Genomic DNA, 18,541 nt, shown 5'->3' with positions numbered 1-18,541 from the left:
GTAAATGGCAGTGCCACCCAACTAGTTGTCCAAAAAGAAACCTTTGATTCTTCCCTTTTCCTCAACTCTGTGTCCAGTAAGTCATCAGTGAGTCTACTTCCTAAATATCTTTGGAATTCCAGTACTCCTCTCTAGCTCTGCTGTGATAGTCCAGGTTTTATTTAATCTTCTGGATTACTGCAATGTCTCCCTAACTTGCCTCCCTTATTCTAAGTCCAGTTTCCTTCCAGTCTGTTCATATCAGAACCAGGATGATCTTTTTAAAATGTAAATCTGGTCTTCCCCCTACTCTGCCTAAAATTGCTCAGTGAATTGATTTTCTCACAGTGCAGCCTTCAAGGTCCCCCAGAATGTGGTTTTTGCTGTATTTCAAGCCTTACTGCATATCTTGCTTCTCTCCTCACCCAGCCCTTCCACTGACTGTTCCTGCTCCCTGGGAGGCTGCCATTCCTTGCCTGCCACCCCCAAGTATTTATATTCTCAAACCCTTGCTGCCTGCCTTCAGCCTGAATACCAGTGATACTTCCTCTGAGATGGATTCCTAGACCAATACATTTGGTTAGAGTTTTTTTCTGTCTGTGTTTTTTGGAAAATTGTTATTACCTCCTTATTTGTCTTCCATTCTGAGATATAAGTTTGACAGGCATTTAGTCACCGCTTTTCCCAGAATATAGTGCAATAGCTGTTCCTGTCACAAAGCAACCTACTCAAATGCTTGTTAATTTGGGATTTTTAAATACACTGTTAACTCTGCATTATAAAGAGATCCATGATGTACAGGACAATCAACATAGGTCCCCAATATTAGATAACCCTTTATATTGAACAGATGTCAACATATCCTTTTTAAACAGGGATCAGCGAACTACAGTCTGTAGTCCAGATTTAGCCTACCATTCTTTTATAAGGACCACAAGCAAAGAAAGTTTTTACATTTTTAAGTGCTTGGGGAAAAAATAATAATTTTATGACACAACATCATGAAATTCAAATTTCAGTTTTCATAAATAAAGTTTTATTAAAACACAGTCACACTCATTTGTTTATGTATTTTGTGTTGCTGCTTTTTCACCACATGGCATAGTTGAAGAGTTGTGACAGACTGCGTGGCTGGCAAAGCCTAAAATATTTACTGTCACTGACCTCTTCTTTAAATCATTTCTGTGATGTGAGAATGGATAAGTAATTATATATACTTAAGTCATAATCTCAGTTTTCTTTTTTTCTCCTCTGTGTTCAAGGTTTAAGTATGTCCAGAAAGGGAATATCATTTGTGATTTGGGAACTGTATTCCAGCCTCTCTATTGTATACATACCTAGAGCTTTTTGAGATTTGAACATTGCTGGGGTAGGTGTTGAGAGAATAGACTTCAAATCCTGCCAAATTAGGTAGACAAAACCAGAGTAGATGACTTGTGATTCTTCCCCACCCAATGGTCTAAAATCAGTCTTTTCCTAAATTACTAATATTCTTGATTTTTAAAATTACCTTTTTTTTTTTTTTTTTTTAACAGTTAAGGAGAAAAAGGCAACACCTTTTCATGCTATTTGATGTAATCATTAAAATATGATGCTGAAGTCCTTTTGTCAATTTTGGTTAATTTTTGTCAATGTGTTAGTTACCTTGTAGAAAAATAGCACCAGCCATGTTTTGGTAGTGTAATCATTTTACTAACTGTTGGAAGTAACTTTGTTAGGGTTTATTATGAGGCAATTATAAGACCTTCATTTTACATCATTTAATAAAATAAAATGGTTTTTACAACATTGTTTACGTTTTGTTTAAAAATATTTTACTGAGAAAATAATTAACTTTGTTTTATTTTTAGGGTTATATCCTGTGTTGTGACCTCATGGTTTAAGTGGGAATAAAGATGAGTATAAGCAGTGATGAGGTCAACTTCTTGGTATATAGATACTTGCAAGAGTCAGGTGAGTACTTTTATAAAGTAAATAGGCCTCAAATTATTTTAATATTCTCAAAAGAACTTTTATGCATTTGAAATTTGTATCAGTCCAAACTGTTGAACTTTGTCTGTTTCCTTAGTGTCTGGACTGCCATTTTAAAGCTATGTTTTACTGCATGGTTTAACTCTCTGACTCTTTCAAATATGTTGGCATCATCTTAGGCAAATATTTGTAACTAAGAGTTTGGCTTTCTCTGTTCCATTTTTATAATCTGTTATGAAGTGAGAGATTGTTGCACATGTTTAGTAGGAATATAAAAACTCTCAGATACCATCGGTTTAATAATGTATATCCAGAATCTTCAGTTAAATGTTTTTGGTTCTAGTTGCAGTTAGCATTTCAAAAGCTAAATTAACAGTATTTTTTAGAGTGCTTTCATAAGTATTATTTGAATTAAGTGTATCCTTGACCTGCATTCTCATTAATGTATTGAGGGTGATTATAAATCACTGAAAGTCATTTGTAATTAATATAAAAAAAAATCAGTAATCAAGTTTTTTAGATAGATTAAGAGGTATGGTCATAAAACAAGTACTACAAGGAAAAATGTGGATGGATTAAGCAAAAATGTAAAGGTAGAAGAGGAAAAACTGTTGGGTATGGCTGGGGCATAGGATAGTGAAAAAGATAATTGCAATGGTGAGTGCAAGTTGTTAACTTGAGATGGAATTGTGGTGGTTGAAAATGTCATGGTCTAGAGATTGAATTTTAGAAATAATACCTTAACATTACTGTAATGTTTTAGTGGTAAGATGAGGTGTGGTATAAAATAATTTTGATAGTCGCATGTGAGGGAGGACAGAATAGAATAGAGACCCAAGCTTGTAGGACATAAGCCCTCCATTTATGGGTTTGTGACTCGAATCATTCTTACAGGGTTTAGCTAGTTGTCCTTCCTGTTACAGGAATTACAACATGGCCTTAGATCTTAGATCCCATTGCTTGCCAAGATGTTCCCAGTTGTACTACAGTCTGAACCTCTCTCTTGGGCGGGGATTTTCTATTCCCAAGCACCATAACTGCTCCTCTCTGACATGGAACAGATGAGAAAATGATGTTCAACAAGGTCAGGAAGGGAAAAAGAAGAAACTAAAATATCCGACCAATGGAGAATAACTGATGGAGCTTTGAAATTAATAGATCTAGTTTTGTTTTCTTTGTTTAAACTGGTAAATTAATATTGAAAGAAGAGCCAAAAGAGGACATTCCAGAGAGTGTTTTGGATAAGATAAAATGATTGTGGAAAAAGTAGAGTCCTAGTGATTATTAAACGTGTAACATTGTAAACATGTTGAAGTTGTCTTATAGTATTTCTGGCCAAAATGGAAAAAAATTTATTGGGTCAGAAGAAACTTTGTGCTTTCTGCTTTTGTATCTAATCATCTTTTAAGACAGAAATTTGAGGCTTTTGGAAACAAGCAAAAAAACTTTGTGAAAGATCAATAGATGGGAAATATATTATAAATGCATATTGGAGTATTGTGAAGGCAACTATTTAGGTTGAAGCATATGAAATTTTTGGAGGTCAGAAGCAGTTGAGTAGCTCAGCAGTCTCCTGTGGTACAGCCTATGCTGAGGTGAAATAGGGCAGGATGAGGTTAGAGATGTTAATGAGCACTCAGATTTCTCCTGTTACCAAACAGAAGTCCACATATTGATATGTTGTTACAAGAGAATATAGCAAGTAAAAAGAGGCAGTAAAATAATATCCTGGATTAATTTCTGAAAGAGTGCTCAGTGGTTAAGAACTATCAAAAGTTTCCTTAAAGTTGCTTGTGTTTTCAGAGAAAACCCTTTTAAATTCCAGGTTTTAAGGTATTTTATGTTGTAATAAAAATACAGCAAAAACTTTGTCATATAAAATTGTCACATTTGATAGTTGTTTACTTACTGCATTCTTAATTGTGCTTTGTGTAGTCTTTAGAAAGTTTTCTACTTAACATTGTACTTCATCACCAGAACACTGTAAAGTCACATATCTAAAAATGTGAACACCAGTCCCTTGGTAAAATTGTAACTTACTATTACATTATGACTTATAGCGGAAAATAAGACTCAACTGATGACATTTTGACCTATGGCAGTTTTTCTAGGAATACAACTTGCCATTTATGTAAGAACTGCCTATATCAGAGTTCTAAAGTTTGAGCCTCTCACCACCTACATCAGAATCACTTAGAGAAAGCTAAGTGGGGCCCTGGAATCTGTGTTTTACAAATGCCCCAGATGATTCTGAGGCCCACTAAAGTTTGAAAGCCACTGGTCTATATTAGTTGTAGGCCAGTTAGAACTTGACAAGAAAGTTGACAGTAGGTATGTGCATGTTCATAATATTTTGAAAGCAAACTTATAATTAGTAACTACTCAGGGTGAAGTAGAAAGCTTGAAATATACATATACTGAGATTTCGGATGTGAGAATATTTCCTAAAGAGATGCTGCCATTAAAAGTGGTGTATTTGTATTTGTGGGCAAGATTTAACAGGAATGATGAGGCATGTTCATGTCATAGAGGATACCATGAGACGTTCACTTGAAATTACTTCCAGAAATAGGAGATGGGAGAGAGTTTTATGGTTCTATAAACTCAGGACAGTATTCACATAGACCCCAGAATCTCACCCATTAAAATGGCCCATAGTGGCTTTAGGTCTGTGGTCTTGCCACATATTCCAAAAGCTCTTCCTCAGTTTTGATCTCCAATTTCATATAAATATGGTCATTTCTGCAGTAGATTCTCATTTGGAATCATCTAGTTCGGTATTCCTTCTCCTGTTGTTTTGGGGATTTAGCGTATATATCACCATAACTTACAAAGGAAAAAATTACTTTTAGGTAATAATTATTTCTCTTGAAAGAGTTAAAGCAAGATAGAAGAATCATAATTCTGCTTTCCCTATAAAAGTGTGCTAAATTGGATTAGGAGATACGCAGAGAGGAGCGATCATGACAAGGAAAGGACCTCTGCAAGGACATTCATTCAAAGGACTGGTTTGTGAAGAATATCAAAAAGAAAGATAAAAATTTCTCCTTGCCTGTCTCATTATCTAAAGGCTCTTAGTCAGAAAGTCCAAAAATATCTGATAAAAGTTTTGTTTAAATATGTGGTTTAGAAATAACGTTTTTTAGTAAGAACTTTGGACATTTGTTCTCTGCAGTGTTTGATGTTGACTAGACTATGGTATCCGTCTGCAGAGGGAATAAAATCAAGTAAATTGTTAGTGTTAAATATTTAATACTGTTGTCAGTATTAGATGATATTATCTGGTAAAAGTCCCTCTCTATCCCCCAAATCACATAACTTCTCAGAAATTCATTATCATCATTTGCAAATTTGTTGCTTGTTTTTGAAAAAGGAATACATTAGGAATTTCAGCCTCAAATGTTTAATGGACTTCCCTGTTTCAAATAAGCTATCCCCCAACTCATCAAAACTAGTTAAGAGAAAATATATCTGTTGTAGGGTTTTTATTAAGTGTTGTTTCTTTTTATTTTTCTCAATTTATCTCTAGAAAGTTCACCCTAAGCAAATTTCTTTGGTCCTCCCTATTCTGCACTTTTATAAACCAGACTTTCATATTCAACAAAGGTTTCCTAGGGAATAAAATTATTTTTCTCTTTTGAGATGATTTGAAAATTGAGTGTATTTGACATGTGATATTGTGAGTAACGATTGACTTGATTCAGTATGCTCACTTTAATTAGCATTTCCCCAAGGGTATTAATTTGATTGCGCTAATAACTCATCTAGCAACCATATGCAGATAAGTACTTAGTAGTACAGACTAAGTTGTATATAACAGAACCTGATACAGTGTTAATTTTAGAAGAGCTAAGCTGGTTTGGACCTTTTTAATTCCCCCACCCCCTCTCTGCTACCCTTCAAATCACTCTTGACTCCTGTAGTTACTCAGTTTTATTTTATTTTTATTCTGAAGAAATTACTCCTGGTTATTATTTGTGAACTTTCTGGCACCTGTTTTTCTTGTTACTTTGTATAAGATGTAAATTATTTTGCTTAAATTGTGTATTTAGTTTGGGGAGAATCCTTGGTACTAGATTTGTCATCTATTGCATGTTAAAGAGCTCCATAACTTCTCTATTTATGATGTACTTGGCTGTTGGAAACTGTGAAACAGTGGCACTTATGATTGAAAGGCTAACTGGAAATTGCAAGAAAAAATATCCTTATTGTTAAGATGAGTTATTTTCTGGATTATGATTCTGAAAAGTCCTTATGATTTTAGAACCGAGGTTCATCTTTTATATAGGCTCCATTCATGAGAAAGTGATGATATATGTAGGCTTAAAGTGTTTGGTTCATCTTGAATCATCTTGTCTCTTCTGCACCCCACCTCCCTCCACTATTTCTCCCCACCGTTTTCTTTTCTTACCTTATCAAAGAGATATCACATCTCCCTGGATATAGGTCTTGTACCACACCAGTTTTTCTGAGATGGTGCTTATTACTTCCAATATTGTATCTGTTTTTAAGATTACACATCAAAAATATATGTGTGTATATATATATACAAACACACACACACACAGTAATGTGCCCATAGCCATGAAGAACTGGAGGGAAGAGAGCTCAGAACCTGGTATGAACACCTTCAACCTTCCTTTTAATTTTTGAGTAGATGACCGGCTACAGAAGTGCAAGTAAATACTTTTGCTTTGTATTTATAATGAAATAAAATATGGAATAAACTTGATTTGAGATATGGTTATTGTACACATTACTAATTAACAATAAACAGCAAGCACTTGTTATGATGCTGGTAATTACAGTACTATTAATAATTCCAAATCAGTCTTTTCTCCTGTCTTTATAAACTAAATGACCATTTATCGCTGACAAAGGAAATTCCTATTTCTCCTGACACTTGTTAAAGGACAAAAATCCTTTAATAGTTGCCAGAGAACTTGTTTAATCTTAATTAGTAGTATTTTTGTTTTTTTGTTTTTTAGGAATAGCTAGTAAGCAAGGGTATAAGGAAATATATATAAATTGATGGTGGCATTATAAATTTGCACAATTTGGGGGGAAGGCACTTTGGCAATCATGAAAACTTCATTTAAAATGCTCATGTCATGTCCCTTCAACTTTTGAGGGAATCCGTCCTAAGGAGAAAAAAAATTATAGATGGCAAAAAGCATATACATATAGATATTTGAGGTAAGATTCTTTTTAAATAGTGAACATTGGAATAGTCCAAATACCCAGTATGAATAATTTATTGGATGAATATATTTATTGGCTGAATGTTATCATGCTATTAAAATTATTTCAGAAAATATAATTTGTATAAAATGCTCATAGTTATATTTATTTTTAAGGGCAAAATTAGGTCACAAAATTGTATAGCTAGTGTGTAAGTGCTGGGTCTAACCCTTTAACAAACAAAGTTCCCTATAACATTTCCCCCCCTGCTTTTTACCTTTTCTGAAATCTAGATCTGTAGGGCAGAATTGGAAATAGGTTTGGAAGCAAGGGAGTGTGTGATTATGAAAACAATAATATAATTTTCTGGGTGTTTCTCACCTGAAGCTTAAAATGGGACCTTGGGTAAATCAGATTTCCTTTTCAGACTAGGCTGAGTTGTGATCATAGTCAGGCTTTGCCGTTTTCATCAGTTTTTCTTGTCCAGACACCCTGTGCAATAACCATGGTGTTCAAGGCCCATTTTCTTATTCCTGTATTCTCTGTTTGCAAAGTAGAGTTGGGAGGCTTTAGAGAACTAACTCCCCTTTGAGAATAGAATCCCTAACATCCCAAAGGAAAGCACTCACTGAAACAAGCAATAAATTAAAAATGGTTGTTTTGTGATCTCGTGTAAAAACACACACACACACACATCCCCACACCCCTGCCACTATTCATCTCTATTACTGAATTACCAATACTGAAGTTCATGGTTTTCAGCCTTGTTTTTTTCTAAATCCTATTCTGTCTCCTAAATCTTAATTAAATCTGGGAATGTTTAGAGTACTTGATTTGCTCCTACCCCTGGGAAGAAGGGATGCTCTTTTAGGCAATTGTGCTGGATTTCAACATTTCACAGATTTAAGTGATGCCTTGTGCCTCTTACTATGTAAATAAAGAGCTGTCTCTGAAAAAGTATTTCCTGCAGATATATATATACAGATAAATAGGAATATTTTCTGGTATAAACCTGGGTCAAATTTTAGATTGTTTTTCAAGGAAGACTTAAGTCATATGCTTTTTCTGTAGTCATGGATTTTCTGATGTGTCAAGATACATTATAGTAGAATTGTATTCTAATTTAACAAATGTTTATTGAGTTCTTGTTAAGTCAGGGAATGTGCTAGTTTCCCAGAATTAAAGACTTACTGGACATAAATCCTTTTCTCAAGCAGCCCAGTTTAGTAGTCAGACACACACCCATAGATACACAGGTGATAACCATTCAGTGTGCTATGTGCCATATATACAAATTTATAGGATCAGCACAGGAGAGACTGATTAACCTCTCAGTAGTGGTAGTAAAAGACGACTTCACCTCCATTCAGATAGGGGAAATGAGCATAGGAACACATGAGGCTCAGGGGCATGATATAGCATAGCATATTCAAGATGTTAACAGGTGATTTGCTATCACTTGAATTTAATGTGCAGTGGGAACAAGGTGGGGTGTATGGAATTGGGGAGATGAGGCTGGAGAGATAGGTAGGACCAGAGTACAAAAATAACTATGTGCGATGTTTAGGAGTTTGGCCTTTATTATGAAGGCCAAGGGAAGCATTGAAAGTACTCAAGAAGTGATACGATTTTTTTTTTTCAAGTATTCCAGCTATAGTGTGGCATGTGTACTGAACTGAGAAAGGAACTTACAGCAATAGTAGTCCATATAAAGAATGACGGGAGCTAAATTCAGGTTCTAGCAGAAAAGGAAAGGTGATGACAGAGTATAGAGAAGGTAGAGTGGTAGAATTTGGAGGTAGTATGATAGGATTTGGTGAATGGTTGAGTGCCAGGGGCCAAGGTAGAAGATAGGAGTTAGTATGACTGTGACTTTCATGTGTAATGAAATGAAGTCAGAAGTTTCTAAGAAAAAAAGTTTTAGGGGAAGAAAAAAAAAAAGTTTTGACCATAATGATTTTAAGCTGCCATGTAATGCTATGGCTAGAAATAAAGAAGAAATTGTAGTTGAATTCAGCATTTATTTGAGCAGAGTGTTTAACTGTGGAACTTCTTTAGGGTAAACATTAATAAGAAGTGCCAAAACAATGCTAATGACTACTTCAGGATTGTTTTCATTGCTATTTGAGAACATTCTAAGCACATCTGCAGTAACTTCAGATGCATGTAAGCACCTGTGATAGCTTCTCTACTGGTCTGACAGAATAGATTCAGGGTATATAATAATATATATAATTAGAAATTGGCACTGTTGCATCTGCAGCTCTTGGGATATTCTTGGATATGTTGTTGTTTAATGCTAAACTCTGTAAGCTAATTAGATAGGACCTAAATGTAACAATTTTGACTATTTAAATTGCACCCATGAATAGAGAGTACAGAAATCATGGACTTTGTATGATTTATAAGTCTTATGTAACCTACAACACTTTTCTCTTGAAGTCTTCAGAAATCTTTAAGCCACTTGGCTGTTTGACTTTTTTTTCATGTTTATGATTTGCTGCAGAATTTATTTAGGGAGGGGTATGTAATTGAAAACATGAATCTACAACCTCACTCCTTATGGATTTCACTGCTGTGTCTCTTATCATTTTTCCCCCTTCATCCCCAGTCTTTATTCTCAGTTTTTCACTCTGGCAATCTGGAATCTACTTATATTGAAGTATTTGTGGGTTTCCTGATAGGGACAGTTTAAAATGGTGCTTTAAAAAAAAAAAAAAAGGTATCTTTCTTTGCCATCTCTGTGTGAGCTCAGTTTAAACTGAAAACTGTTAATGTGTTTAATTATGATCTTGCCTGTGGGGGAAATCAGGAGGTTAAAATCAAGGTCTTAAACGTATCATCTGTTCACTTCTTACCTCTCCCACTGTGGAGAGATATGGAATGGTTAGGCGTTCTAAAGAGGGAAGGAGGGTGCCATGAGGAAAATTAATTTAGGCATACTGTATCAATTAGCCTACTAAAATGTTCCTAGCTACATGCTATTTGTAAGCCCACAGTATTTTAGTATAGACTGTTCATATAAGTGCCACAAGGAGCCTAAGAGTGAAAGCACAAAATGCAAAAAATATATGTACTAACACTAAAAATCTAATATAGACAGGCTAGGCAAGAGAGTTATTATATAGATTAAATCAGTTTAACCAAGACACAAAACAAGCCCATATTCATTTACATTTAGTATGAAAGTTTCTTAACATTATATATTACATGTGTAATTTAATTGAACTAACTATTTAAAATATGTTATAGCAATTACTATTTAATGGTAAACTGTGATAGATATTTTGATAAAGAGAATAGACCCTTGGGTCTATCAGTTTACTATAATTTTACTTTTGAATTTGGACTAGACTTTCATTAAAGGCAAGGCCAACATAAAGAAATTTTTGTTATGTGAGTATTCTTGTTTTAAGTATTTTAAATTAAAAGTAATTGCTGATGGAGACCTAGAGACTGAATTTTCATTTGCTAGCTCTTCATTCCCCAAATATTTTATTTAAATGAGTTATTACTAAGAATTAGTATTTTTAAAAACACGTAACTCACATAAAATGGGAATTAAGCATTGGAATGTTTTTCATTTTTAAATTTCAGTTTTCATTTTTTATGTTAATTTTAGTTTGCCTTTTATTTCCTAAGTAGTTTGAAAAAGCTGCAGAAAACATTGAATTTATAAAATGTTTTGACAAGTTGTATGTAGAAATTTAAATATGCCACAGAAATATTAAATGTCACTTAATCTATCTTGGCCTCAGTTATTTTGAGTGAAGCAGTTGAATCACATGATTTCCAAAGGAATTTTAAGTTTGATGCTTTTTGTTGAGCAAAGTTATGTACCCTGATAAATTTTAGAAAATTTGAAGCTGTTTAATCAAGTACATTCTAGAAATTTTAAAGAGTATATTAAGTAAGAGAAAAGGAAAATATATAAAGGCTAGCATGTTTAGATTTTGGTATTTCTTTTGTTTAAAAACATACTTAACCTTAGCTACCAGTTTGGGATTTCAGATGGGTTAAATGTGATTTTGAAAGTTTATAAAAGAGATCTTTTCATTTGTGTCATTTAGCATGCTGCCACTAGGAAAATAAATTCTCATACTTTTTTTTTTCTTTTTTCTTTCTTTCTTTCTTTCTTTTTTTTTTTTTTTCCTTCAGGATTTTCTCATTCAGCATTTACCTTTGGTATAGAAAGCCATATCAGTCAGTCTAATATAAATGGTGCCCTCGTCCCACCTGCTGCATTGATTTCTATCATCCAGAAAGGTCTGCAGTATGTAGAGGCAGAAGTTAGTATTAATGAGGTAAGGAAGACTTATTTCATATACTAATTCTTACTCTTAAAATGTCCTCAAATCAGCTATCTTATTTTTGTATTCAGTATCTGACTTTAGCTTCACTGGGTTAACAAAAATGAAGGGTGTTATTTCTAATGTAGCAGTCAGGTCACACAGTCAGGGCATGTTGTGTCCCAGTTGTAAAGACCATTATCTGTAGTTTATTTCCCTTAATATGTTTTTATAAGTAAGCACTATTAGATAATTTTCATTTACATAACAGCTCTGTGCTGTGGAATGCTAAGACCAGAATTGATGGCCTGAATATTGGAAACTCAATTTATTTGGATATGCTTTGATTTTGAAAGCCAGTTTATAATTGAAGCCAACTCTTGATGCTGTTGCATATCTAAAGCCTACATATAAGTAGTTTGTTTAGCTCAGTTGTCAGAGTACTGTCGCCCATGAGCCAAATCCTGTCTGCTCCCTGTTTATGTAAATAAAGTTTGATTGAAACATAGCCACACTCATTCATTTATGTATTGTCTATGACTGCATATGGCAGAATTGATTGGCTGTGACAGACACCTTATGGCCTGTAGAGTTTAAATTGATATTTATTATCTGGTCTTTTACAGAAAAAGTTTGCAAACCCCTGGTCTAGCTTAAAATTTTCATGTATGGCCAGGACTCACGATGTGGAGCTTATTTCCTTATTTCGTATCAGAGATTAACATGTTTACCTTTTGCAAATATTTTTTAAATGAAGCATCTATGATTTCTGTATCAGTATTATTGATGTAATTATGTAGTACACTGAAATTGATATCATTTTGGGGAGGTTTCCTCATCTCTATGACTGAAAAATTCACTAATACTAAATTAAATGGGTCCTCATTGTCTTTTAGTGCTTTCTCTCCCAAAGTATCCTTTATTGCAAAAGGGGTAAAAGCAAGTTTTTTTGCCTCTGACCAGAGATAGTCTCACTTTAACTGAAAAGTTTTGTGTAAATTTAACATAGTACTCCACAGTGTATCTGTGTTGGTTTTACTATTTTTACTTATAAGTTAAAAAATATTTTCTCCTACTCCTCAAATATTCCATTACAATGGACAGTTCAGAAAGATGTGCTGTGTTTTTGTAACTCATAGCATCCCATCACGCCACTCTAGATTGTCAGCAGTACATGTCCACTAGTTTAAGTGAACCAGGCTTCACATATGCACGTTCCTAGCTAATTTGCACTATTTCTGTTTCTGACTTGCTCTGTGTCTGAGTCTCTTCTTGTGTTCACTGGAAAACTTTTATTAAATCATGAACTTCCTAATACCAGTAAGTGGAGCTTTGGAAATCTTAGGAACTCCATAAAATTAAAGATCACACTAGCCTGTGAGTTATGATGGTACTTCTCAAACAGTGCGAGTGAGACTTAACCCTGAGAGTTTGTGAGAACACTGGTTCCTGAGCCTTCCTTCAGAGATTTTGATTCTGTAGGTTTGAATCTACATTTCTAACAGGTGATGGTGTGCTGTTGGTCCTTGGATCATACTTTGAATGGCACTGGGTTAGGAGGTCCCAGCTGCTGATGACTAGCTGTGAGCTTTAACAAGTCTTTAAACCTTATTGTGCTCGCATCTCAACATTAGTAAAACGAGAAATTGCATGGTATGATATCTGAAATCTGTTTCTGCTTTAATATTTCAATCAAATCAAAAGAAAATTTAGAGTCCAACAAAGCTATTTTTAAAGTATTTTTTTTAAAAAAAATATTTAATATGGCACCAAGCCTCTCATCCTTGTGTGGACTCTCCTCCATGTTGTTGCTTTTGACTAACACAGTTTCAGAATCTAATTAATAAATCTTTTGTCATCTGGGCCTACATCTTATTATCCCTTCCATGTTTTAGCTGTGACATTTTTATATTTCAGCCATATCTGTGCAACATTGAACAACAACATGAAGTGAGTGAAGACGAAAACTTAAACAGCCATTTTCAGTTGCCTCTTGTAGTTTCCTTGTTCTTTCCCTCCTGACTCCTTTCCTTCTAACATGAGTTCAGAAAATTATGTAAAGATGTTTTGCTTGGAATGAACATTTTCATTTCTGCTATTGATTTGTATGAATGCAAATAACGTTGAATGTTACCTTTGATTTTCTTTTTCTTCCCTCACAATTTTCCAAATCCAGGATGGTACCTTATTTGATGGTCGACCAATAGAGTCTCTGTCCCTGATAGACGCCGTAATGCCTGATGTAGTACAAACAAGACAACAAGCTTATAGAGATAAGCTTGCACAGCAACAGGCAGCAGCTGCTGCAGCTGCCGCAGCTGCAACTAACCAACAGGGATCTGCGAAAAATGGAGAAAACACAGCAAATGGAGAGGAGAATGGAGCACATACTATAGCAAGTGAGCTAAGAATTTTTAAAAATTCCTTTTCAGAGGAAATATTTTGCTTTACTGGAATGTTTCATCTTCTAAGTTGAAATAACTTTGTTTCATTTATACCAATTTGTTCCCCTAACTTGTATCACACAGTTCAGATTTTTATTTCTAAAGCTTCAAAAAGCTAGTTTTACTTTCATTTACTTTACTATCTTTTAAAAATATTTAGCTTCCACCATTAAATGAATTTTTACATCTGCATTTGATTTCTAAATAACATTTGTAATACTAGTCATTAACAAATACAATAAAGCTCTGACCTTGAGATATAAAGGCATCTCTAATGCTATATGAATGATATCAGCAACCCCTACTGGCAGAAACTCAGAATAGCGTTGGTGCACATTATGTTTAATTCAAACCATTTTATTATTTTAGCCATATTTAAGTCTAACCTTGTGTAGTGTTCCCCCACCTGATATAGTAAAAAAAAAAACCTTACACAATATATTATAGAAGAAGGTATTTACTGGTTCAGAATTCTTTTTTCCCCCTAGAATGTTGTAATATTACCTAACTGGAATTTTCCACTTATTTCTCGTGATGCAGATAATCATACTGATATGATGGAAGTGGATGGGGATGTTGAAATTCCTCCTAATAAGGCCGTTGTGTTACGGGGTCATGAATCTGAAGTGTTCATCTGTGCCTGGAACCCAGTTAGTGATCTCCTGGCATCAGGGTATGTTTTTCAAAGTGATACTAAAATGGTTTCTTAAAATATTTTACTCTGCTGTTACACATTTTGTAAATATGTTACTTACATTTTCATGTTTTTGTTGTTGCTTTTTTGTGGTTATTTTCCCTCTGTAAATATTTATTTCTTCATGAAGTAATTTTAGAAGTTTTAATGAAATTTACTACTTCAAGCGTGCTTAGAGCCCCTAAAATAGAGAATGGGAAAAATACTGGAAATAGAAATTCCTGGTAGTCTGTTTTTTATTTGCCTTATTAACAATAGGATTAAATATGTTGCTTTGATTCTGGGATACTTGGGAATGTCCTGGATGTTAAAATATACATTGCGTTCCTTGTAGGTCTGGAGACTCAACAGCAAGAATATGGAATCTTAGCGAAAATAGCACCAGTGGCTCCACACAGTTAGTACTTAGACATTGTATACGAGAAGGAGGGCAAGATGTTCCAAGCAACAAGGATGTAACGTCTCTAGATTGGAATGTGAGTATCATATGTTGTCCATGATGGATGTAGTTACCAATATATTTAACCTCTTGGGGCCTCAGACTAATGGCAGGGTTTGGCTATTCAGATATTTTTGGATTTCACTAACATAACAACAGACTGGTAGTTCCCCACCACCAAATGTGGTGTTAAAAACAAAGGCTAGTTCTAGAGTAGTCAGACTAAGGTTCACCTTCCAGCTCTTTGGTTTACTCATCAGCATAATGAAATTTGGATTTAGAACTCAAGGATTTTGTGTTTTTTGTTGTTTGGTTTTTTAAAATTACTTAGATGATGCATTACGTAAGCATTTAACAGGCAAATTGTTGAAGTCTTGTCCCAGCTTACACATGGATTTGAGGTAGATGCTGATGCCTTCTTTAATATCATGTCATACTGGCCTTTTTCAGTGTCATAACTTTGGTATATTGTTACTTAACCACTCTGTGGAAGTATGAAAATGATAACTGTGTAAATGAGGTAGTAGGTGAAAATCCTTAGTACAGTAACAGGCAACATCCTAAATCCTTAATAACTGAGTTTATTGTTGGGGGATAAAAGAAACGTATGTAGCAAAAACATACTGTTCTCATTATGCTATGAACTGATAAAACTTCATTGCCAACTGCTTTTTAGGGACCATGAGTCTTGATTACTTCCAAGGTTTATTCCAGCTATAGGAATCTTATAATTGTCTGACTGAACATTTTTCAGGATAACTTGACTAATCTGACTTACCAAAAAGTTTGATTTCATTGTTGATAAATCTTCACCCTTTCAGTTTCAAATACATCTTTTACCTCTTCATTCCCCATCCCCCCCCCACCCCTGCCTCTTAGACTATTTTAGTGTTTGCAAAGAATATCAGCAAGTGAATGTCCTCTGGCCTCTGTTCAACAGCTTTTTGTGGGGCTTTCCAAAGGATCTTCCAAATCTCATTCTAAGGAATGAGATCTATCTTTAAAAATGATTGTTCTAGCTAAAGTTCCCAATTTGTGTGGAATCCCTCCAGAACTCATAGCTAAGTCTTTTTAGCATTCTCTTCCAAAATTTCCAGAAACGTATTTTACCCTTCTCTTCCTACAAAGTATTGACAATTTAAAAAATTCACAAGGGTTTAGCACATTGCAGTATTCTTTGCTTGTAGGATCAGGACTCAGAATCATCTTCTTAATAGGGACCCTTATTATATCTTAGGTCAAAGGCCTTACAGCTTTCTTATGCTACCTGGCCCAGTGACTATGTTAGTTTAGTGAAATTTACAGTTTACACTGAAAAGGATGTTTAATGAACATTGGTTTGTTGAGTATGGTGATTCTGAACTACAAGTTACAGTTTTGAAAAGTATTGGTTTTCAGACATGTATTCTTCACTAAAAGGGGAAAACATTGTCTTTGCTTAATGGTTCTTTTCCATAGCTAAAAGCAAGAGCCTGTGAGATGTCTGATCTTTTAAAGTATTCTCTTCCCAGTTGAGTGGTCCATGAACTAAAACATTTGGGGACTGGTAGTTTAAAGCATACTTGACATTGTACAGAATCTGGAAATAAGCTTTTGTTGTTGGCTTCAACATGGCTCCTTCTTCCTCAGATAAAGCCCTAAGGTGTTTTCAGATTGTAGCAGTTCCCAGGACCATTGTTTGTTTGTCACTCACCTGTATGACTAAATGGCTTAGGAGTCTGAAAAAGGTGATCTTGTTTTGAACACCCTTACTAAAAAGCATTAAGAAGGTGCCAAGTAAGGCAGGATTTCATTCTGTATCTCCAGTAATGTTTACTTTTCCCAGCAGTAGTCTTAGACAGTTCTAACTTTTGCATTTGCCATCTGTAACTTTTGCATTTGTGTAGAGCGAGTTATATCTATCCTTCCGTTACACCATTCATCAAGGCAAGGCATGGCAGAGCAAAGGAATATAAGTTTAGAGAAATTTATATGGATTTTTCTTTGTAGTAAAGAGGTCCTAGGCAATTGTACTCACTCCATAACCTACAAAGTCAGCCTGCACTCTTTTCTGGCTCTTTTCCTTGTGTTGTTGTTTCTATTGGTAAATATTTAATGTGGGAAGGAATTAGCAAGGGAAAGAAACATTCAGTGCTTAAGAATCTGATCATCTGAAATAATATTGTCTGGATCATACACACACTTTGTTTAGATAGTGAAAGATTTAGACAGAAGACCATATAAAACTTCTAATTGTAGTTAAATATTTTGGAAGATTTTGCTTTTTACTTCTATTAAATTATTATAAGATGATGATTTTGATGTCCTTCCCAATTTACCACCCTACCTCTATCCTTAATCGTGTTAATCTGTGAAAATAAAGGAGACCTTTGGCACACATGGTAGTGATGCTGTTGATCCTGCTCTGGAACAGTTATTGTCATTGTTGAGATTTGAATATAAGGTTCATGTACAACACTAGCTTCACAGAAGTGAAGTTGTTTCATAGGCCTTTGGTGGCACTTACAAATAGGCAAAACTGGTAAGTTTTGATGTAGGGAATGTCAAGGGTCTGCTGTACCTGGGATTTAAACATGAAGTATTTTAATAGCAGTTAAGTGCCCTTTCTGGATTACATAATGAAAAAATTTGTGTTTCTCTGACAGAGTGAAGGTACACTTCTAGCAACTGGTTCATATGATGGATTTGCCAGAATATGGACTAAAGATGGTAAATAAAGCCATTTACCTTTTTACTTTGCTATAGATTTAAGTTGTAAAGTTTGAAGTAATTTTAATGTCTTTCTTTTTGAATTTTAGGTAACCTTGCTAGCACCTTAGGGCAACATAAAGGCCCTATATTTGCATTAAAATGGAATAAGAAAGGAAATTTCATCCTAAGTGCTGGAGTAGATAAGGTAAAAGAACATTAAGCTAAGTTCTGTAAAGGCTAATGTATTATAGAGTATAATTGAAAGTAATATTTTCTCTTGCTAATCACATAAACAAAATATTCACATTTGGGAAATTCAAATATGAATTTACAATAGTGATGGAAATCCCTTCGTAGATTTTCTATGAGTTTATTTCTGAGTGTACTCTTCAGAATGCCCTCTGTCCTCCTCATTTTTGCTGGATTGTGAGCTGTAACGAATGTCATCCCTCCCACGTTAGCTAGTTTTATCTCATCAGTGAATGTAGCTCTGGAGTGATTCCAAGGGAAGTCATAGAGCCAGTCTGTTAGTTGAACTCTTGGTGCTTAATTGCAACTGTAAGAAATGCAGGATCTTTCTAGCTTTCTTCACCTAATAGTTTGCTGAATAAGGATGGGTTGAAAATTTGTCTGCCTTCCTCTTTCATTTTCTTAGGTTGTCCCCTCTACCTTCCCTCCCAAAGTAAGTAAGGATTTAACATTATTTTAGTCTAGGAAAGGACATGCTAATGATTATAACTGAATGTGGTGTCAGGGAAGTAAAGAGAAACTGGTTCAGGCTTTATAATCTGTGAGCAATAAAAAAGTGACAAAAGGCGAAGAAAAGCGATGGAGTGAGAAAAGCTCTATGAAT

The 18,541-nt window shown here is 34.6% G+C and overlaps 1 protein-coding gene across 4 annotated transcripts in view; it reads left to right on the top strand.

Moving 5' to 3' along the window:
- Window positions 1–18,541, top strand: part of TBL1XR1 (TBL1X/Y related 1) — a 156,940-nt gene that overhangs the window by 115,121 nt on the left and 23,278 nt on the right. For 3 of the 4 annotated variants that reach the window (XM_063099121.1, XM_063099131.1, XM_063099141.1), the window contains 7 exons: window positions 1,830–1,932; window positions 11,290–11,435; window positions 13,597–13,819; window positions 14,405–14,537; window positions 14,893–15,034; window positions 17,643–17,706; window positions 17,796–17,893. In XM_063099121.1, coding sequence (XP_062955191.1) covers window positions 1,875–1,932; window positions 11,290–11,435; window positions 13,597–13,819; window positions 14,405–14,537; window positions 14,893–15,034; window positions 17,643–17,706; window positions 17,796–17,893 — 864 coding nt within the window. In that variant the 5' untranslated portion in view covers window positions 1,830–1,874. The remainder of the gene's footprint in view (window positions 1–1,829; window positions 1,933–11,289; window positions 11,436–13,596; window positions 13,820–14,404; window positions 14,538–14,892; window positions 15,035–17,642; window positions 17,707–17,795; window positions 17,894–18,541) is intronic. The other variant, XM_063099150.1, reaches the window with a different exon arrangement.

This window comes from Cynocephalus volans, chromosome 1 (genome assembly GCF_027409185.1).
Source record: "Cynocephalus volans isolate mCynVol1 chromosome 1, mCynVol1.pri, whole genome shotgun sequence".
Classification (NCBI taxonomy): Eukaryota; Metazoa; Chordata; class Mammalia; order Dermoptera; family Cynocephalidae; genus Cynocephalus; species Cynocephalus volans.
This window is presented reverse-complemented; position numbering and strand designations above follow the sequence as displayed.